The 23,341-nt window shown below is 36.3% G+C and overlaps 1 protein-coding gene across 2 annotated transcripts in view; it reads left to right on the plus strand.

Annotated features, from left to right (window-relative positions):
• Positions 1–22,881, plus strand: part of ERBB4 (erb-b2 receptor tyrosine kinase 4) — a 1,114,653-nt gene extending 1,091,772 nt beyond the window's left edge. For both annotated transcript variants that reach the window (XM_087424880.1, XM_087424879.1), the window contains exons 26-28: positions 9,579–9,626; positions 10,411–10,708; positions 13,828–22,881. In XM_087424880.1, coding sequence (XP_087281006.1) covers positions 9,579–9,626; positions 10,411–10,708; positions 13,828–14,273 — 792 coding nt within the window. In that variant the 3' untranslated portion in view covers positions 14,274–22,881. The remainder of the gene's footprint in view (positions 1–9,578; positions 9,627–10,410; positions 10,709–13,827) is intronic.
• The last annotated feature ends 460 nt before the right edge of the window (positions 22,882–23,341 follow it).

Genomic DNA, 23,341 nt, shown 5'->3' on the forward strand with positions numbered 1-23,341 from the left:
GTTAGGAGTAAAGAATCAGGGGCTTAAAATTGAGAGGTCAACCATGGTGAGGAAACTTATAGATCAGATTTCACCCGCCTTAGAGCTTCACCTGGGTTGTCCCTGACTCAGTTGGGCAGACATAATCCAAGGATACAGAGTAGATCTTTTTTATCCCCATAGTAAACAATAAAAATATTTTTCTAATTAGTCCTGTTGATTTTTGCTTGTTAGTAACTAACTGTGTGACCTTGAGGAAAGTGACTTGCCATCTCTATTACGTTAGTTGAAAATAGAGTGTGACTGGGTGATCTCTGGTATTCATGTCAGATTTAAATTAGATCCTTTAGTTTCTGGTCTATTTTGTTTTTTGCTTCCTTCATATTTTTTATTAAACTGTTAGCCATTTTAGATCTTAAAAGGAAATTATAACCACATTCTTGTCTAACCTAAGTTGACTTTGGCAGCAAACAGTATAAATGAGAAACTAAGAAATACTGATTATTTTTTTTACTTTAGGAAATTCCAAAGTGGTTCCCAAATAGATGCAGGAATTCTTTGTATATTTTCTTCTTCCTTTTTATATGCAGCAACATCAAATTTTGAGCTTCTCGAAAATGGTGAAAGCTGCTTAGATTGTGGTCAGCAAGAAGCTCTTGGGAGAGCTTTCTTCTCTCGGGTGCTGCCTTCAATCTGATATTCATTGTGGCTCAGCTCAGTTGTAAATACCAGCCTGTTTCTGTGAAATGTAACTGGTGTTTGCTCTGGGCTAATGGGACAGCCGTGTGCTGTTTGCTCTGTCAGTAGCCGTGCCTGAGTATCCACAGCACATTATTCAGATCAGCTCACCCAAACCAGCTGTCCTAATTCCTGGTGGACTCTTAGAAACCTTTTTACTTAGAGCCACAGCTGTGCCACCTGGTAGCTCAAAGAGCAGTAGTTGGATGAATCCACCATTGTTACAAATTCGCTTTTGATCTGGTAAACAGTTTGCGTAAACTGACATAGCTGAAGATATTTCCAACCTGGTCCACACTGACATGATGTGAACGCTGAAAGCCTGATCTGGGTTGTGTTCAGTTGTTTGCTTGTTGCCAACACCTATCGTTTAAGACACAGAACAAAATCTACATGCCAAAATTAGATTTATAAAATTTGCAATTCCATTTCCTGTATTATTTGTTTTCCATCTCGCCATACACAAACTACGTCCTTCATATTTTTTACATTCTCACACATAGATTGCTCTAAATACTGTCATTGTTATTTTGAATATATAATAAAACTTCCCAAGCTTGGATTATTGCTAAACGGAAGGTTGAAACATAGAATATTTCACTATTGTCATATCATTTGCAAGTAAAAATAACTCCAAATAACCACTAAAGAAACATTTCTAAATAGAACTCTTGTACATGGTGTTTTAGTGAACAAGATTCGTTTGCTGATAAGCAATATCTACATGTGAAAAAATGGTAAAAACAAAGCAAAATCAGGTTTACAAATGAGCTAAAAGCCTGTAAAAGACAATGTGTTCATTTGAGTGGATTAAATAAACCTTTATCTTGTTTTAAGCTGTTAGTTTTCTTAGTCTGTGTATGAATAGAAATATGCAGATCCTAAAATTGTGTTTTAAGTAACTCTTGACTGATAACTCAAAAGGAATCATATTATACCCAGGCCAAGGTATAGCTTTTCAAATTCTAAAGTAATGGTGCTCAAATTCAGAATGTTTATAGTCTTTTTTTCCCATTCTCAGTTCAAACCTGCCCTATAGATTACTTAATCTTTTAAACTGTTTCTGTAATCGCTACACATAATCTAATTATATAGATAGAGATAAACACCATGAAGGTAAAAGTATATAAACTGACAATAAGTACATATATATATTGATTTTTAATAGCTGGCTTTTATATCTATAATGTTTAAATAATACACTCTATGCAGGGCAATCTGTTTTATAAATTATCATTTTAATAAACATCGCTTTTAATTAATCTATGTACAGCTTTTATTTATAGTACTTAATTTTATTAATTACATTTGTCTAATAAACTTATAGCCTATTCAATAGGAAAAATTGATATCTGTATGTCTAATAATCAAAGCTCCATTAAATTCACTTTAAGAGTATATCAATCTGTGGTTCAACTGAAAACAAATCCCATCATGATCAAGGCTATATTAAGGAATAATGTTATTTTCTGAAAAACATAAAAAATGTACCTCTAAACCCTAAAACTGACTTTTTATCATTTATTAAATGCCATTTTGAAGCTGTAAGGTATAATGGGATGTACATTAGATGGGGACTCAGGGAATCCTGTTTCTGGTATTGTTGCTAACTAGACATGTGACTTGAAAAATTAACCTAACCTCTTAGGGTAACAATGTCTCCATCTGTAAAATGAAAAGTTTAAATTATAAAATTTCATTTCAAAATTGTATTTTCACTAGTTGCCATTCAAATGTGGTCTTGCCTTCCAAGAACATACAATCATATATTGCATATATGAAGTGATACTTCATAGATATTCCATTTAGAAAAAGGAAAGAAAGGAAAAGTGATGAATATATTCTGAAAAGATATATGCAAGAAAAGTTTATAAGATGCCTTTGCTTTAATGCTAATCAAAATTTACAGTATCTAACAATCAATGCTGTGGGGTTAAGGCAGAATATTCATTTACATGCAATTTGATAATTGAAAGTGATCTTTCCCATTACCTGTTCTATAGCCCTATTCCTCTTTTTAGAGTTAAATAATCTGGGGCCAAGAGATTAAGGAATTTGTTAAAGGTCATATGGTTTAGTGGTAAAAAGTTCAAGAATACATCCATAAAGGTAGGAGAACCTCATGTGACCACTTGTTCCAGGTCTATGGAATTTTTGTCTTCCAGTTTCCTGACCTCAATGTCTGTGTACTAAGAAGTCTTCATTAAATAATCTTCATGATGTTGTGATAAAAAACACTCAGGCAGAGAGACAGACAACTTTAAGATTCACGTGAAGACTTAGACTACCCAAGAATTTGGACATAGTAAAGGCTTAATTACTTCATTTTGACTCTTAAACAAAGATCTATTGCAATTGAACTAGACATTCTTAAGGACAAGTTTAAAAAAGTTAGAAAAAATGGCCGTACCCCCTCTAACTGAGAACAATCGGGAGGTCTTTAAGAAACCTCCTAGAAGTTCTCCTCTTTAGATTTCTAGCTACACGTGTTACCTAGTACCTAAGTACCTAAGTCACAATTAGGTACAAGCATCACAAGATGCTTGTAAACGGAAATATAAACATGCAAAAGAAAGTTGCCAGAAACCAACAAACAAAAAAACATTTAGAACTTGCAACAGGATGAAGAGATAGAGGTTCTTTGTGATTACTAATCTCGAGAAGAGAGACAAAATTCTTATTGCTTTTGTTGAATGAAGCTAAGGAATGTTGGCACTAATGTAAAATCATGTTTCTTTATACCTTTTCTTTTTTGACTATGCTAATAATGTTCTTCAACTTCATCATATAATATGGACAGAGACTGAAAGCAGAAAGTTATAAAGTGAGGAATTTTCAGCTTCATGTTATTGACTCATCTAGAGATCAATATTTTAAAGGGGAATATTCTCTTGTTCTGCTGATATTTAGAAAAGATATAGGAATTGCTGCCTGGGGATACAATAGCTTACTTACCCTCAGTCAAGCAGGAAGAGGAATTTATTGACTAAGCCCTAGAGTAGGAACAACAAATCCATAAGCAAGAGGGCTGTCCTGGAAAATCTTTGTGCACTCCAGTTGTTTCAAACCATCTCCTCTTGCTTCAGAGCTGGCTTTGCTCTTGGCAAGGTAGGTAAACGTGCATATATATTGTGTATGCATATATTATGATGATTTTAGATCAACAAGAAAGGACTGTTAGGGAAGAATATATATATTCATATATATGTATATACATGTGTGTATATGTGTATCCTCTATTAGCTCTTAACATTCCATTTATAATTTCCTTTTCAGCTAAGTCCTTGTAGTTAATTAAAATGCAAATAAACTGGGAGGGGCAGTACAGTAAAGTATTATCAGTATTTTATAGCCAAGGCTAGTGAGTTTTTCAAATTCCTCCTTGAGGTTAGTTTTTCACAAGAAAGAGAAACCATGAGAACTTATTTGAGAGAAGAGTTGAGGCATTATGCAGGGGCCGTGGGAGGGCCAAGGTAAGAGAGAATAGAAATGCCAAAGTCAAAATCTACCTGTGGCACAGGGAAAGGGTAGTAGATTCAGAGAGCCACCAGTGGCTGTGTGGACATGGGAAGAACTTTTAATTTCTCTGGTCCTCAGTTTTCTCATCTGTAAAATGGGAGCCGTAATTTTTAATAATGCTGTTTACCGTGAAAGGTTATAAGAATAAATAATACCTAAAATAGTCTATGGCGTATGGTAGGCGCATGATACATGTTAGTTTCCTTTCCTAGTTCTCAGTTTTCCTGAGTAGTTGTATTTTCATCTATGAAACAGACGAGACATTATAATTAAGTGGACTTCGAGAACTGACATAAGAAAGTAGAGTTATTAATGTTTAAAAAGTCACCATGTCCATATAATTTGTCAATTCTGCATTGACTCTCATTCATATTTGCTGATACCATTCATAGCTTCCCTTTATTAAAAATTACTTTAAGTAATCGAGTAGATGAAAGATATGAGAAAGATTAAATGTTCTAGGGTTAGTGAGAAGGGGACAAAGGATGAGAGCCCTAGTTAATACTCTTTCAGCTAGATCATAGGACCATTATTAATGCTCTATCTATTATAATATTATATCATTATTGTTATATGTTTGTATCATTATATCATTATTTATTTGTTTTGTGTATGTAAAGTAAAAACAAAGTTTCTTTAAAAAAGCAGTGTCCTACATAATCAAACCAGACAGATAAATGAATACATTAATAAACAGATACATAAGTAGACAAAAGACCTTTTGTGTAATATATACATGTATTTATATATATATGGGTGTGTATGTGTGCACATGTTTGTGTGTGTGTGTGTGTGTAAGCCAGCTGCCTAGGTGGCAGCTTCCTTCCCCCGTCCTTACTAGCCTTTGGTATCTGGATACATTTTGTTTGTTTTCTTCTGGTTGCTGTATGAAAAATGAAGATTCTACATCTAGATGTCTCGAACACCGGTATGTTGAACTCAGTTGTGAAAAAAGATATAGAGTTACAGCCATGCATCAGGAATCACACATAATGCAAAAAACATTTTTTCTGTCTGATACCTGACCTGTGAAAATGCCCATCAGAGTGTTAATAATACATGCCACAGAGAATGAAAGCTTGAGAATCCTTAATAGTTACTACGTGGAAATGTCTAGGTAACAAATTAGTGCTAATGGATTAGCAACATCTTACAGAGACACGTTCTATTTTAGTTAAAAGGATTGAGAGTATTTCTTGGCCTAGTGTTTCTTGGCCCTAAAACTTTGATCCTATAGTTGATATCGAGAGTAAGAATTATCTGAAGATAAAAAAAACACAGCTCCCTCTCATTAAGCACATGTTTAATTTAGATAGAAGTTAGGCATTCATCAGGCATTTTTGTTTGTTTCCTAAAAAGATAGATTTGTATGATATTTTTAAAAATACATCACAGGACACAGTCCATCTGGTTAACAAATTACAATTTCCCAGGAACAATATTAAACAATACAATGTTTCAATTAAAACAATAAATATGAGAAACATAGGGCACGCAATAACATAAAGGTTCAAATCTTCGTCATTCAACTGAAAGCTAAATTTTAGGACATGCTATATGTAAAAGTGCATTGAGCACTGTATCTGATATATTTGCCGACATTCGCCTTCTCTATAACCTCTGGCATTTGAGTCCAAGTTAATCATACAATGTCCCAGTGATGTTGTTACAAAATTAACTTGACTCTCTCCATTACTCTCACAAACGCCCGCACTAGGAAAAAACTCCGTATCACCTGCCAGTCCATAACCCACCTCTGTCTGTCTCTGTCCTGCTGACAGTAAATGCCCTTACCAGCTAATTGAACAGATGCACCCAGGGCTGCTTCCTGAAGACCCTCAAAGCTGGGCTTTGACGGACAGCAGAGAGGAGCATAATGAAAACACAAGCCGTTTAACTAAGAGCTCTGCTTTGTTCTGCTCAGAACTTTAAGGTCACTCCAGCTCATTCTGACTGTCGGGATCTTAATTTTTACTCAACCAATTTACTCGCAGCTGTCATTCTTTCCAATATTAAAAGTTCAGCTCTTCAAGTGTGGGGAATTGGGGGGGTGGGGTGGGCGGGGAATGAGAAGAGCTTGCTGCAAACTAAAAACAGCAAAAACAAGTAAAATCTGGCTTGGCTCTCAAGTACAAAAAGTTATTTTCAAAGCCTATAAATTATGACACAGTGATTAACATGTAATTTAAATATATTTAAACAACAATTATATCACATTTCCAGCCCGGCTAATTGGCCTCACAGATGTTCCCTTGTAGCTGTGTTGCCCTTCCAGGAGGAAATGAATGAGGTGCTTTTTATCATGAAAACAGAAAAAAAGCAAATGGAAAAATGGAAACAGAAATATAAAAAGCAGCCAGTAACCCTAAAAACAATGAATGCTAAAGGGGCTTTGCTTAGCATTTTTTCCATTTTAATACTGAAAACCAGGAAAGGCATGAAGATGGTCCTATTACTGTGATAGTATCTGGCAGTGTATCCAGATACAGAGTTGGCAGGTTGCCGACAGCAAGACCTGTCAAAGCAGGGACAGAGGATGCATGTTAATACGCCGTGGCCTCTCTTAGTCTTGGAACAGACTAACTGCAAGAGGTCTCGTTATTTTTAATACAACATTTTACAATGAAAGGTGGCCTAACCCGTATAATGAATAGAGATAATAAAGTATTTCCTGATGAAGAATGACTTGTGAGTTATGACTTGGATCATTTATCTCTCAAGTTTTTATAAAATACAAGATGTGCAGCAAAAACAGCTGAAGTGCTGAGGCCAGCCTGGTGGCATAGTGCTTAAGTTCATGCACTCTTCTTCAGCGGCCCAGGGTTTCCATGTTCGAATCCCGGGCGCTGACCTACGCACCACGTATCAAGCCATGTTGTGGCGGCATCTCATATAAAGCAGAGGAAGATGGGCACGGATGTTAGCCCAGGGCCAATCTTCCTCAGCAAAAAAGAAGAGGATTGGCAACAGATGTTACCGCAGGGCTAATCTTCCTCAGCCAAAAAGAAGAGGATTGGCAACAGATGTTAGCTCAGGGCTAATCTTCCTTAAAAAAAAAAAGAAAAGAAAAACAAAAAAAACAGCTGTGATGCTGTCTTTTCAGCTGAGAATCTAGTTGAACATGACCCAGTACAGCAACTCTTGCAAGGTGAGAGGTCACAGGAACACAGGTAATTACTAATACTTTGGAATACCTTGCCTTCTAATATGTAATCACAGAATTGAAATAAATTCACTCCAACCTCATTTCACTCTTGCCTTTTCTTCTAATCATCTCCGGTTATGTTTGATAGTACCGTGTAAATTCAAAAGGACGGTGGCGGTGTCTCTCCTTGAGTATCATGATCTCTCCAGCATCTACTACAGTTCCTCTGCTTTCATTGTAGAGATTTAATAAATATTTGTTAAATGTATGCTCAATAATCGGGGTTTAATGATAGGGTAAGACCAAGGTTTGTAATTGATAAAGTTCCACCAGGCAATTGTTGTATTTCTCATTCCTTCCCTGTATTTTACATATCACTGGACTACATAGAAAATTCCTTTCTCAAATTTTATGAACAAATGTATTTGATTTCGTATCTTTCTAAAAGACAGCAAAATATACCTACATTTAAGGTGATGTGGAGAATAGGGAAGCATTTAAAATGCCTCTTTGATGAGTAGCTTTGGCATCTTGATTGCTTGATTTTAAAAATCTGATTTGACAGATGTGAATATTTAAATTTCATATATCCTCTCATTTGTATAACAGTACAGAGCTTACAAAGTTCATTTATATACATTATCTTATTTTGTCTTCACCAAGAATGAGCTAGAGAGGCCAAGGATGAAAAATGAGAGTCTGAGATGTTTCATGAGTGACCACATCACGTGTAATCGAGACTGGAGCTCAGAGCTGCTAGCAAATCATAAAACAATCTGTCTGTTGTACAATATCACCTCCTAGGCATTGCATATTAAATAGATCTCTAATTTGCCATGTCTTAATCTTCAATATGTTGTTAGCCACATTATAAGAAAAGGAAAGAGAGATTTTCTATGCCATTAGGTAAGTGACTCAGTTACGGGGAAAGTTAAAATGTAAACCCACTGTTCAGAACTCAGGGGTTCAGAACTTGTCCCTTGATTACTCCGACAGACTAAGTTAATTAAAAGAAATTGTATAATCCAGTTGTTATTAATTTACATTAAATAGTTAATCTCCATGGGGCCATATTCTTCTTAGATTGTTTTATGAATCTCTAAATTGTAAAAACATTGACCTGGAATAATATTTAGCTCTATTCCATACATGATTCAAGATGTTGTCTTTGAGGTTTAATTTAGTCATCTCTATTCAGTTAAAGCCAGAATGTAGAGAATACAAACTTCATAAAATCAGCTGTTCTTAACTGCATTATTCATTATCTCCGGTGCCTAGAAAAGTGCCTGGCACATAGGCAGTAGATTCTCGAGAAATGTGTTTAATGAATGAATATATATATGTAAGTTTTTATTAAGAAACAGAGCTGGTATTCATACAACCCCCTTTACTTACCCTAAGGAACATTGTCTTTAATATTTTATCATATTTTTATATCTACTTTTACTTAGCCCATAGGCTGGAGTATTAAACTGTAAGAATATAGATATCTTTTTGTTCTTTTTTTAACTGAAATCTGATTTTAACTCATTCTGAACATGAAAGTAATGTATATAAAACATGTTTCCAGGAAAGGAATTGATTTTTTAAGATTTTCTGCTGTTTCTTAAATTAAAATAAAAGTAAGACTGATGAGAAAATAGTCTGGACCTTTTTATAAAGGAGAGGCTAAGAAGTTGACCCTTTGCTGAAACAGTGAAAAATATGTGTAACTCGATAGCAAAAATTATTCCAGGCAAATTGAAATCCACTTCTATCTCCTTCTAGATAAGTTTCTTCTTATATGAGAAAAGTTAGTGCTGTGTATGTGATCTTTTCAGTCATTTAACATGTAATGAAGGAATTCATTCCTTATTTACAACTGAAGTTAATCATTTACTGCTTTTTCCTTTCTTCTAGGGTTAATCAGAAGAATATTCATTGTCAACTTAATTGTTAATCCATTTAAAAATTTTACTTTTTCTATATAATTTTCCTTTTCAGGGATTGAATTAAAATATTTAATATCCGCAAAACAAATAAACTTGCTTGTGGTCAGAGTGCATAAAATTTTACCTCTTAGCAAACTTCACTGTTGTGCATGATTTCCCCTTTGGTTCATACGACTCATGTGGCTTTTCTTTTTCTTTTCTTTTGTTTTTTTTCCATTCATGTTACCTCTTATTATATCCATCATTCCATTTTTCTTTCCTATTAGAGTGAAATTGGACACAGCCCTCCTCCTGCCTACACCCCCATGTCAGGAGTAAGTATTTCACAAGCAACCTTCATCTTTTAGGATTTTTGGTCTTTGCTCACCATGTTTCCTTTCTCTTGTCTCTCCGTAATTTCCTCATTTTGCCTTTGCCAACAGTGAATTAAGAATTTGCTGTAGATTATGTAGCTGCCTCTATAGATATGTGTTATCTCAATAGGTAATCCAAAATTGAGATATCATGCATCAACAGTAGCTTTCGATTTTTATCTGAAGGATTTACCTGGGCTCATAAATTACACTTCTGGGTGAGGAGGTTATCTTTACTTCTATGATTATAGGTCATGTACTAAAAAGTCAGAATCTCAGTGAAGATTCTCTAGTTAGGTACCGAAGACTCAAAATCACAGTAACCACAGAATAGAAGGCCATAAGTAAATAACACCATTCATATAGCATCATCGTGCTTCTGTTCTTAATGACAATTGTCTACAATTAATGGCATTGTCATTTCATTGTGAATTTTATATCAAAAATAGCCAATTGTGGGAAAGAACACGAAATATAATTTTATTAGATCATGTGGTAGGTGGTTAGTAAAATTAAAATAATATTTCCAAATTGTTTTCCCATGATTTACTTTTTAAGAAAAAATGGAACTTTAGGTGTTTCCAGTCTGTAACTCAAATTCATTAGACATTAGGGAAAAAACACCAATAAAAACTCTGACTTTTCTCTGAAAGATAAGCTTCCATATCCTTTTGGTTATTAACTGTCATTTTTTACAACTATTCCTAACGGTAACTTCCATCCAAATGTGTCTCTCCTTTGACAGAACCAGTTTGTGTACCGAGATGGGGGTTTTGCTGCAGAACAAGGAGTGCCCGTGCCCTACAGAACCACCACCAGCACCATCCCAGAAGCTCCAGCTGCTCAGGGGGCCACCGCCGAGATTTTCGATGACTCCTGCTGTAATGGCACCCTACGCAAGCCAGTGGCACCCCACGTCCAAGAGGATAGCAGCACCCAGAGGTACAGCGCCGACCCCACAGTGTTTGCACCAGAACGGAGCCCACGAGGAGAGCTGGATGAAGAAGGTTACATGACCCCAATGAGAGACAAACCCAAACAAGGTACAGACAGAACATTCATACATGATTGTCATTCGACATTCACTTCCACCAAAATCAGCAAAGTATAGAAGGGAAATTGCCCAACCACTGGACTGTGGAACATTTGTGACCCAGAAAAGGCCTCGGCTGCTGCTCCTTGTAGTATAGTCACATCATCCGGGGGCTTTTTAGAAATCAGAATCTCAGGCCCCATCTGAATAGGATTCTGTGTTTTAACAAGATCCCCATGTGACTTTTATACACAGTCATATGCAGACTTTTATGCAGAGCTTGAGCAGTACTGATCTAAACATAGCTTTATTGGAATATTTGAATGAGGTAGCATATTATGAGATTTCAGGACCATTGTTCTCTTGGACTTACCGTGGAGATCATAAAGACTGGAATTGTTGGCAAAAGTATCTGAAGCTTTTGATGGCACCAATAAAAGATTTAGTTGATTCATTAAAATGGTGTCATTTAAATGACCTAGATTATTACAGGAAATTATGATTTCTAGTATGACACGTTTCAAAAATTAAAATTCTGACCCTGCATATACTTATATCTATACCATCACATCTTGAAAATATTCATGGTTTGTGGTTTTACAAAGCACAGTTTTACAAAGTTAGTAGTAGAAATGTTAAACATCGAAATCAAAAAACATTTCAATTTTGAAACAGCCTACTTTGAATGTTAACAGCATCATGGAAAGGAGGAAATGGATGACTGTTATTAAAAACTGATGATTGTGTCTTCAGTGTAAATAGTAAATCTATTTTAAGACTGTATGAGGGCCCATCATATTCTTTAATATACAGTTATATTCACTTTTATAAAATGCAATTAAGGGATCTCTGACTACACATTGTAAATAACCTATTAAAATATATCCATCTAGGTACAAAAGTATTACTGTAATGAAGAATTGGATGTTTATAGCAGCCCAGTAGTGACACAAATGTAGGTTTTGAGAAGATCTGACAGATCTCCTGAAAGTGGAATACGCTCTGGGAAGATTCTAAACTCAACCATAAAGTTATTCCTCTATCTATAACTGCATGGCTACACAAGTTTGCTTCAGGACAATAGATAAGTAGATTGCACCGAGAAATGGTAACGCGAACCTTCTAAGACAAAGGCAAATCAGTCTATATGCCCACTGTGGAGCACCCCAGATCTTGTCTCTGAACACTCAGAGACCCAAGTTTTTGTCAAAGCTTGGTCTACACTGGCCCACTTCTCAGAGATTAGAGAATTTTAGTGCAGAAATTCTCATACTTTCAATTAAGAAGTTTCAGGAATCTTGTAAGAAAAATCAAATTCTGGCTCCCTTAAAAGTTTTTCATACAAGTGGCCGGCCCGGTGGCGCAAGCGGTTGAGTGCGCGCACTCCACTGCGGCGGCCGGGGTTTCGCCGGTCCAGATGTCGGGTTTTGCCGGTCCAGATCCCGGGTGCTTGACAATGCACCGCTTGTCAAGCCATGCTGTGGCGGCGTCCCATATAAAGTGGAGGAAGATTGGCACAGATGTTAGCTCAGGGCCAGTCTTCCTCAGCAAAAAAAGGGGAGGATTGGCAGATGTTAGCACAGGGCTGATCTCCTCACAAAAAAAAGAAAAAAAAGTTTTTCATGCATTTTTCTTAAAAGACAGTAGCTTTGAGAACCATTCAACTCAAAATTTGTTATGAAGTGTAAGGTTCACCCTACTCCTATAAAGGCAGTAATGAAAACACTGCAGTAGAACCAAAGGATTCTTCAATAGGAGTTAGAAGTTCTGAATTCTAGTTCAGCACTCATTGCATCCTTCATACAGCATTTAATCTCAGTTTTCTGTCTATAAAGCTGGAAAAATACAGCTTGCACTTCCTTTATCACAGGACTTTTGTGAGGATGCAATGATAGTGCCTTGTAAATTACTGACTTGTAATTTACGTACTGTATGATGGTGGGATAGTCATTACTGTCTTTTAACTTGCACTTGATGCTAAATACTTAACGACATCCAGTAGGCCTATATCCAGGGAAAAATAACCCTGAGTTGATGAGATTTTTTTCTTTACATGTCAGGCGAAGTATAGGGGATAGAAAGTTTGTCTCAGAATGGTGGCATCTCAAGAAAAAAATTATGCCCTCTCCCTGCCCCAGCCCCAAAATAGGAATAGCTAAGTGTCCTTTTTGTGTATATACTGAAAAAGAGGAAAAAAGAAGGTTTACTATACATGTGTATATATGTCTATCTACAGTCTATGCTATAAACATAGGGGTGGAAATAAATTTGAGGAAAGCAACATTAATTAGCAGCATTTTTTAAAATTCTGAGCTAAATTCTAGTCTAGATGAATTTATTAGATTGAATCATACAAAAGAGCCACTATATGACAGGTTTCAACCTACAAAACAGCAATTTCATATGATTCAAATTAATAGTTTGCTATTTGATGATTATGATTAGCCATCAACAATAAATGTTACGATTATACTTTATTGTTAAGCATGTGTGTTGTGAAGCAAGTCAATTTAGAGGCATGTTAGATGTTTATCAGATTTATTTTATTGGTTGAGTCTTTTCCTTAGATGTTTCCTCTCCCATGTATAAAGCTTCCTGGGGATCACCTATAATCAAATCCTTCTTACCTATACAGACATTCACAACAAACCATATAGACTAAAAAACACTATTCCTTCACATCATCCATTCATTTTATCATGGAGGTAAGCTATAGACATTTTGATTTTCCAATATCCTCTAAAAATTCTGATTTCTCCACATTTAAAGGCTATTTAATCCCGATAGGTTGTCTTATCTTCCAACATAAATTACTGACTTTTAGAAAACAGAAGCATGTAAACAACTGGCCCCATAGGTAGGAGAGACAAATGCAATTAGAAGGAAAGAAGAACAATCTAGGATGCAGGAACTCTGATCCTGCTCCTGGGTGCCTGGTTTTGTCATTAATATTTTTGGCTCACTGACTCCTTTTTCCTATAACAGTAGTAATCAACAAAATAGTTTTTGTGAGAATTCATGAAAACAAATCTGTGGCTTTATGGTTCTGGAAGAAGAAGCTAACCATTCTGTATAACCTTAACATTTTCCAGAAAGCAGATGTTAACTGTTGTTTTTGTATCCCATCAGAATACCTGAACCCTGTGGAGGAAAACCCTTTTGTTTCTCGGAGAAAAAATGGAGACCTTCAAGCTTTGGATAATCCCGAATATCACAGTGCTTCCAATGGTCCACCCAAGGCAGAGGATGAGTATGTGAACGAGCCACTGTACCTCAACACCTTCGCCAACGCCTTGGGGAAAGCCGAGTACCTGAAGAACAACGTACTGTCCGTGCCAGAGAAAGCCAAGAAGGCATTTGACAACCCTGACTACTGGAACCACAGCCTGCCGCCTCGGAGCACACTTCAGCACCCAGACTACCTGCAGGAGTACAGCACAAAATATTTTTATAAACAAAATGGACGGATCCGGCCTATTGTGGCAGAGAATCCTGAATACCTCTCTGAGTTCTCGCTGAAGCCAGGCACTGTGCTGCCCCCTCCACCCTACAGACACCGAAATACTGTGGTGTAAGTTCAGCAGCGGTTTTAAGGTGGAGAGACACGCCCACTCCAATTACTCGTCCGCCCTCTTTCTCTTATGGTCTTCCTTCTACTCCCAAGGCCAGTAGTTTTGACACTTCCCAGTGGAAGCTCTAGAGATGCAATGATAGTTATGTGCTTAGCTAACTTGAACATTAGAAGGAAGAACAGAAAAAGAAAGACAGGAGGAACCACACTGTTTCGTCATTTTTCTGCATGGGTTGGTCAGGAGACTGACACAGCTAGAGAAGGCAAATATGAGGCAATGCTGCCTACTGTCAAACTAGTTCTCAACTTTTTTTCTCTTTTTTCTTTCTTTCTATTTTTTTTTTTCAATGCAGATGCTTGAAAGACCTATGCTATCTGTTCCTTTCTGCAGGAACTAATATGTACATTTTCAGCATCCCTGGAAATTCTAATGAAGTTTCCATTAGAACAAAAGGATAACCTTTTCTATAATATATGATAGTAACTGAGATGGAGAATACAATTGCTTTCTCCAACAGTTTCTATCCTAACAAGCAAGAATGGCTAACTCAGCTTTCATAATTTTTTAATCTCTGTCCAAGTTATCACTAGCAATTATGTTAGGAGGCCTTTTTGGAGGCCAATTATATTAGGAGGTTTTTTCATTTTGTTTTGCTTTGGTCTGTCTCTTCCTGTTACTTTTTCCCCTATTTTTGGCTTTAATTTCTAATTGCAAAGATTTTTACATCAAAGCTTCTTATGTGTTGCTATAATTGACGGAATTTTAAAAGCATATATTTTAATATGGTGAAATGGCCACTATTTTAAATATACAGTCTTTAAAATTGGAAGGGGAGGTCAAGATATTAGTCAAATGTAACGTCAAATCTAACTTCCATGTTTTACACTATTGAATATGTAACCCCCCGTTGCTTTACATTCTTTGACATTTTCTTCTCCTCCATAAGTGACAGTACTTGACAGGCAGTTGGTAATGTTAAGAGTAGAAGGGAAACTAAGAAACATCTCTGGGTGGTTCATGAAAACTGCTGACACTTTCAGGGTGGTCCAATGGGAAATCCATTGAACTGGAAGAAACACACTGGATTGGGTACGTCTACCTGGCAGATACTCAAAAATGTAGTTTGCACTTAAGCTATATAATTTTATTTGTTCTCTTTCCGAACTCCATTTTGGATTTTGAATGAAGCAATATGGAAGCAACCAGCAAAATAACTAATTTAAGTACATTTTTTAAGAAAAGCAAAGATAAAGAAAGACTGTGGAAATGCCAAACCAAGCAAATTAGGACTTTGGAGCGGTATCCAGGGATGATGGTGAGAGGGCCAGCACAGTATCTACATGTGATATCACACTTGCTACGCGAGGAAAGTTGTCCAGTTTATATACTCCATATGAAGGAATGCAAATAAGGATTGGCTTGAATTACATGGAATTTGTAGTATGAGACTCTATTTATATTAAGTGGAAGGTCACTCTTTGCACATAAATTGGTATAATAAAAAAATATATACAAACATTCACAGCATATAGATAGGTCCTTGGGTCAAAAGTTGTAAATAAACTTGAAAAATCTTCTCATGTAATTATTTTAATATCCAACATACTAATCTTTTGATACTTTATATAATAACTCTTTTTCTTCAAACATAGCATCCTAGTTCTAGAATCATCTTTATTATATATGATTTTAAAAGAATACCTACTAAGTTAAGAGGAGCCAACAGGAACAAATGGTAGGAATGAGTCTCCAGGAAAAGGGGGCATCAGGTCAGTAATTAGGAAAATTGAATATAAGTATCTCTTTTCTAGGAAAATCTGCTCCAAGTTATTTTGATTTTTTTGAAAATATTTCTTTCTAATGTTAAAATATTGGCATCAAGTTCAAGTCTATCGCCTAAAAGAAAGCCATTAGACTAAAAATCTCCACTGGCCAAGCAGAGAGTTTAGAGAAAAAAAAAGGCAAAGAAATCTAGGTTTTTGCCTGTTTTGAAAAAGTAAACCCATTCATCCATTCAACGCCCTTATTTTTCCAACTGATATTTATTTAGAGTCTACTAAAAGCATTGGGTTATGTGGGGAACACCCAGATAAATGCAATATTATCCCTGACTTAAAAATTTTACAGTCTAGATTTATTTGGAATGGCATTTGAATTTCTCCATAAGTACAAGGAATAAGATTGCGTGGACTATTTTATGAGCAGTCATCATAAAATGAGCAGTTTGTTAAAAGATCTCCTGCGAACGCATTTGGTACATGAATTAAACATAGTACAAGTTACTGAAGTTGACAAATAGGATAGTTTCAACGTTATCATCCAAACACAAACTGGTCTAGAAGGATATTGCATCACTGGATAATCGACCTATCTCAATTCCAGCTTGACCATTAAATCAACAGTAGATGTTGGTGTTTGGCCAAGAATCTTGGAGATGTTGAGATTGGTTTCTTCCTAAATTATGAGAAGTGAAGTAAGCTAAAAGAGTGAGGTAGAGCAAGGGAGGAGTTTGAAAGATCCCTTCTAGTGAAGTTCAACCACAAACTTTCCAGGGTTGAAGGTACAGAATGATTCAGGGGATACAGCCTTACAGCTCAGAGCTCTCCCACCCATTCAGAGGAGTCTCCAGGAAAAGGGGACCTCACATCAGTACTTATAAAATTTGGGTATAAACCTCCCTTCCTAGATAAATCTGTACCAAGTTATCACTGACAGCACCCTCACTGGATACTAGAACTTGACTTTTTCTTCTGATTTACAATATTTATATGGTTTCTACTGGGATATGGAAAGCAGAATCACTTATTTTGAAGAAAGAAAAACACAATAAATTTTTTACTGTTAAGGTAGAAGAAATATATTCAGTGAATGTAGTCTCCTCCATCTTAAGAAAACAAGACCCTTACACATCAGGTAATCTCCCATTAATAACTGAAAATAGACAGAAGCATTATCCAAATGACCCAAAAGCCTTCATAAGAGCTCCACTTTATTGTTTTTTTAAAGATTTTATTTATTTATTTTTCCCCCAAAGCCCCAGTAGATAGTTGTATGTCGTAGTTGCACATCCATTCTAGTTGCTGTATGTGGGACGCGGCCTCAGCATGGCCGGAGAAGCGGTGCGTCGGTGCTCACCCGGGATCCGAACCCGGGCCGCCAGCAGCGGAGCGCGAGCACTTAACCGCCAAGCCACGGGGCCGGCCCTATTGTTTTTTTAAAATGATTTCTATAGTACATCATACTTGATTTCAGTTGTTTTAGGGTTTCTCTTTTGTTGTATTTTTATCCTCCTAGGAAAACATATTTCAGAGTGTATGAGAGGAAGAAAAAAAAGAGTTTCATTTGTTCCAAAAAATAACTTATTCAACCCAGTAGAGCGAAATTAAAATACCATTTAAAGCCTGCAAAGTGCATCGAAATATCAGATTCCAGAGGCTAGTTCTATCAGTGCAAATATGCAGAACCAATTAATTAAATTTGAGGAGAATTAATAGGAAACTTATACAGACTTTTTTAAATCCCCCAATTTTATAGCTGATAATTATCTCTGGGAATCCTATTTTCACGTAAGGAAAAACTGTACAACTAAATGATTATTTAAAGAAGTCATTTGTAGATGGTGAGAAAAGATGTCCTCTAAACCAGGGTAGACCCAGAACCACAAAGCATCCTACCCCACAAAGAGATGCTTGGACTACTGAGCAGCAATGAATTTTCCAAATAGTAGTGGCACAAGTTAAGATGAGAGTTCTTTCTCGAGTAATATTCTTGCAATAGCATTAAAAAAATGCAAAACTCAAATTATTTTAAAACCTACAAACTAAGGATATGAGATTCTTTCTTAGTAGATCAGGAAGGATGACTGAATATCTGTAGCTTGAGAGAAGACATAGTGTTCTTCTAGGTGTTATAATGTGTGTGTTAATACCTTCTAGAGGCAGGGCATGGCAGGAAGAGATGCGTATTCCCAATGCCGTGGACAAATCAGTAGAAGAACTGTGAGATTCTGCTGCTAGATGACATTAGGGGGGCTGTTAACATGCTTCTCAAAGTGTCAAAAGTGAAAAGAAAAATAAAATTGTTTAAGCCCAACAAGGAAGGATGTAAATACAAGTTTTTCTAGAGCTATCTAACCTTTATTTCAAAACTTGAATTATCCATCCATCTATAAATGTTGATTATTTAACTAGTATATGTAGTTCGTAAGGTAATAGGAAAGGGGATCACAAAAGCATGTATATAACTTGGCAGAACTATGATAACGCTGTAAGACGTAGACTTAGTTTATCAGACGTTAAATGAGTTTAATATTATTAAATAAATCAAACTAGAAAATTAACAACAAAATATAATGTAACAAAATAAAATGCAGGATATGAAAATGTAAGATGGATTTTGCATAGTAAAAAATAAGTTTACCATTTAAAATTGTTATTAGGCTTAGCTGAAAGTAGAACATAAGAGCTGGTTCCACTTGTGAAGACTTGCTTTAAAGCATTACAATTAAATCTTTTCTCATTCTCTTATTCTTTTACCATTTTTTAAATGTATTAAGTAAGTGTAAAGAGAAATTTTTAAAATTTGTTTTGCAAACAGCACCTTGTAGAGTTTAACAGGCAAATCTGTTGCGTATGACTTTAAGTAAGAGGTTTTCAAAGTGAAGTGAAGGAAGTGTAAATGTTCTATTACCTTATGCGGAGACCAAGAATAAGTGGTGCCATTTAGTAAACAAACAAAATGCATTTAATTTGTAACACATCTTTTTCCTTCCACGATACCCTCCCATTTCCAACTACCAAAACAAGGACTTAGTTAACATTGTTCTGATAAATAAACGCTAAACCGAATATTTCAAACTGCTGTATTTCCATTATTTTGGACTCTAGGTATTAGACCAATGATTTTAAATAGGGCAAATGAGAAATCTAGGCGTATAAGCTTCTAGTTGTTAAAAAGCCAGATAAACTAAATCTACTGTATGTGTTTTGGGCAGAGAATTCTGCTGGACCTCTCTCTGTGTCTACGGACTTGGAAGGGCAGCCTTGTGTCCACGTAGACATGTAAAGGGAGATTCACGCCTCCTGACTGGCATTTGCTTAAGAATGTATAACATTAGACAGATGTAGATTGGGAGTAATTTTAAAGTAACAGTATCAGTGAAGACCTTGATTATACTGATTTTACAATGGGGCTAGCTTTTATACTTCTGGGTAGAATTAATACAATTTTTTCTAATCCCAGAGATGTCTTTGCAAGAGTAGTTCTCTCCACAGTTGCAGACACGAAGCTGTTGTTTGGTCAGGAACCCTTGTGTTTCTATGGACAAATGGCTTTTAACATCATGGGCTGCTTTGTTCTTTTCATTGAAAGAAAGGTCTCTATAAGAGAGTAGAGATTTCAGACACTCTGTTCAAGTCGAGCTGATTTTGTAGAGGTGCAAAAATGTAGGACGTGTCGTTTTTGCTGACCCCTGCCTTGCCTCTTCCCAGCCATGTGATATTTTGGCCAGAAGAAAATTCTTCTCTAGTCTCACAAGCTGAAAAGACTGTAAGCCCCAATTTCATAGGGGTATTCACACACTTTCCCTGGAAAATACTCTGACAGCTTTGCAAGTAAGTGATATCTTATTAGGAATCACAGAAAAATTTATTTCTTTCTGGACCTTAGAGGTAAATACCACCCTTATCTCTTCCGTTCTATTCACTTTCTTACTCCCTAGTTCAGAGTGACCCTCTTGATGCTGTACCTACCTTAAGCCATAGTGGATCTCTGAGGTCCCACACCCGCTTTGGGAAATACTGACCTAGCCTCTGCCCTCAAAAGCCTGACTTTTCTATAAAAGAGTCTAACAAGTTGGACATTGTTTAAATTATTTCTCAAAGAAATGACTGCACAGAGGATACTTTATGATACAGGTTTTCCCTGCTATCTGCAAGTAGAGCGTTCTTATGAAACCTTTCATACACTAAGATGGCATAACGAGAAGAAGCAATTACCATTAATTTATACGGGAAAAATTTTTGAGCGTTCCCAGACCCTAAAAATAACCTACTGCAATAAACGGAGATAAAGCACAGATGCTCACAGACACTGTTCAAAGCAATGACACCTTGATGCCCCGATGCTGAGCGTAGTTCCCAGGGAGGGCGCTTGGTGGCCACTCTCTCTGCCGGGGTGTGATACCTCTGCAGGGCTCCCTGCAAAACACGCTGAACGCTGTCTATGCTTGGCGCCTCTTCGAATTTCCTTCTGTTAGTGAAAACAAGCACTAATGAAGGTCTTGCTTAAAAGCGAAGTGGCGTAAAGCAAACTTTCAGGTAGCAGGGGAAACCTGTATTAAAATTTTTCTGTATTAAACCTGTATTAAAATGAAGGTCGATTCTCTTACTATGTCCTTCTCTGTAGGAATTTGAGACGAGTCAGCCCTGTGATGAATCTTGAAACTCACATATGTGCACACACCCTTCGTGGGTCTTAGATTTAATCTTTCCATAAAAACCTGACATATAATGAGAAGTTAGTGTAGCCAGTAATTTGACTTATTTACTTTATCTTGTTTTATTCCTGATCGCAAACATATTGCAGCTACGGTATTTTTTTTTTCCCCCCACAAATGAAGAGTCTTACTATCATACAGGTAAACGCTCTTTAGCTCTGAAGACCACCTGTAATTCTTCACTGCATCTTTTATCCATCTGACGAATACATAATGGGTGCAGGTTCACTGTAATGAGAATCCATGTTGTCAAATAGGTTGCCATTCTTGCTTTACTTTTGCTCTTTAAGGATCTTTTTCTTTCAATGCTCTAATGAGTTTTACTCATATCATGAGAAGTGGTTATATTTGTTCACATATACAAACAGACGAAAACAAAGTTTCAGACCGGTAGGCAATAGCCTGACGTGTCCAAACCACTTTGCCTTTATTGCTCTTTTTATCCTTGTTGTGTAGATGTTTCCCCCAGACCTGTAGCCCTTTGGAAGGAAAGGGCTATATATTGACATAACCTGGTTTTTGAGCATCCCTTCCAGATTTTTCAGTTAACGGGGGGGTTGTAACTTTTCCCTAATGTGAGAGTCATTTTCCTGTATATTTCTGGATCTCTCAGGGGCTGGGAGGGGGAGTGAGGGGACTACACCATAGCACTCCAAGAACTCTTTTGGGATTACTCCAGTAATCAACTACGAAAGTTATTTTATAAATGTAGATATGTAAGCTGTTCTTTTAAAGTAAGGTACTTTGAAATATGTAGCATAAATTGGTACTGCTGTTAATGGGTCGATTATTACACTTGAGCAGCTGTGTGAGGGCAGCTAACTTTGAATGCACACCTCACTGGCTGGTGTGTCTCCATCTCACTTTGTGAGCACCAGGGACTTGCACCGCTGCGTGTCGAAACTGCATTTTCACGTGGTACGACTAATGGTTCATCTCTTTCTTGAGCACCATTATAACAAGATCAAATGAAAATGAGACCACTCTGCAAGACAATTCATAGCACAATATAATAAGTCACGTTAAATCTTCTCTCAAACACTCATCTCAGACACTCATCAGAATATTGACTAAGATCAGTTCAGGTGATAAAGGGAGAAACTTGACCGAAAGGCAGAGGCTTAAGGTGTTATATACATTTGTATTCATTCCCTTATGTTCTTAACTTGTAAACAGAAAATGAGCCCTCTCTCTTGTGAAGTATCTTCAAAGGACAGGGGTGCAAAAATATCTAGCTGGTAAGCCATCTATGTTTCATTTAAATCCCAGTGTTCAAAGTTAGCTGCCTTTTTGAAATAAACAAACGAAAAATACTACTGTATGTTTGAAAATGTGAATAGTATTTTTATAGCTTGTTAAAGACATGGATAGTTGCATTTGTAAATAAGGATAATGTTGCATTGATTTTCTTTTGTGGGCACCTTTATTTGGAACATAATTGTCTTTAGAGTTGATTTGTATATAAGTAATTGGCTTGTGATTGTTTCTTTTTGGTTGAAAGTTATCATTTTGACATTGTGATTCTGTGTTCAGCACTATTGTGACATGTTCAACCTCTGCACTCGCTTACACAATAGGATATGCCAATTGTGTGTGGTGTAACGTTATTTTGATTTTTTTTCTATTTTACCTATGAAGGATTATGCACTTAACACATACTAACTTTTTTAATGTTAGGGATATTTTTAGTATAATTTCCCTTATTCTTTCTTCCCCTCCAATCCTTCACCCCATTCTCCTTTCCTTCCCCCGGTTTCTGTTGTTATTGAGAATGAGGGACAAAGAGTATTTTAAATTTCTGTGATTAGGCTTTCAGTTAGTTCTCAAGGATCCTTTCTTGGCTCTTGGGAAAGAATTGTACCTGTACAAGGCAATTATAGAACGCGACTTGCTTTGCCTCATTCCATATTGATCATCCCAGCTGAACAATTTGAAAACTGTTCTGCCTTTTTGTTACATGAATCTGTCAGAAATATATTTTTAATTTAATATAAATGAAATTCAATAAAATATGAAACAAATGTTCTCTTCTGTGTCAGAAATTTGTTATAAGAAAAACCAACTGGGGAAGAGAGAGATTTTTGTTCTAGATTTAATAATCTGAAGATATGAAAATGGGCTGATTTTTGTCTATATGTATGAATCTCATTAATTATTCCTCAGAACCCTTTGGTTGTTTGAAATGTGATACATTCCATATGTTTTTACCATCAAGCGCATATGCCTATTGTTGTGTACAGACCTACTCATCCGTGCAGACTATGCTTGATTAACTGTGGTTGGTTTGTTTCTTTGGGAATAAAAAACTTATGAAATATTGGGTAGGTTGTATCCAAATAACATTAATATTTTTATGATTTTTTTTCTGCCCTCATTAGAGTTTACAAAAACGGTTCTGGCAAATCTTTTGTTATAAAGAATGTCAAATGTTAGTACCATGCTTGAAGTGAGGGAGGGGGGTTTGGGGCCATAAATAGTCAACCAACTGACTAGTGACTTGAGACAAGCCCGTGGACATGTGTGAAAGTGATTTCAGGGACATTGATGACGTGAACAAGCTCCTCTCTCAACACTT

Source organism: Ceratotherium simum, chromosome 37 (assembly GCF_057802395.1).
Source record: "Ceratotherium simum simum isolate JZ-2026a chromosome 37, ASM5780239v1, whole genome shotgun sequence".
In the NCBI taxonomy this organism is placed as follows: Eukaryota; Metazoa; Chordata; class Mammalia; order Perissodactyla; family Rhinocerotidae; genus Ceratotherium; species Ceratotherium simum.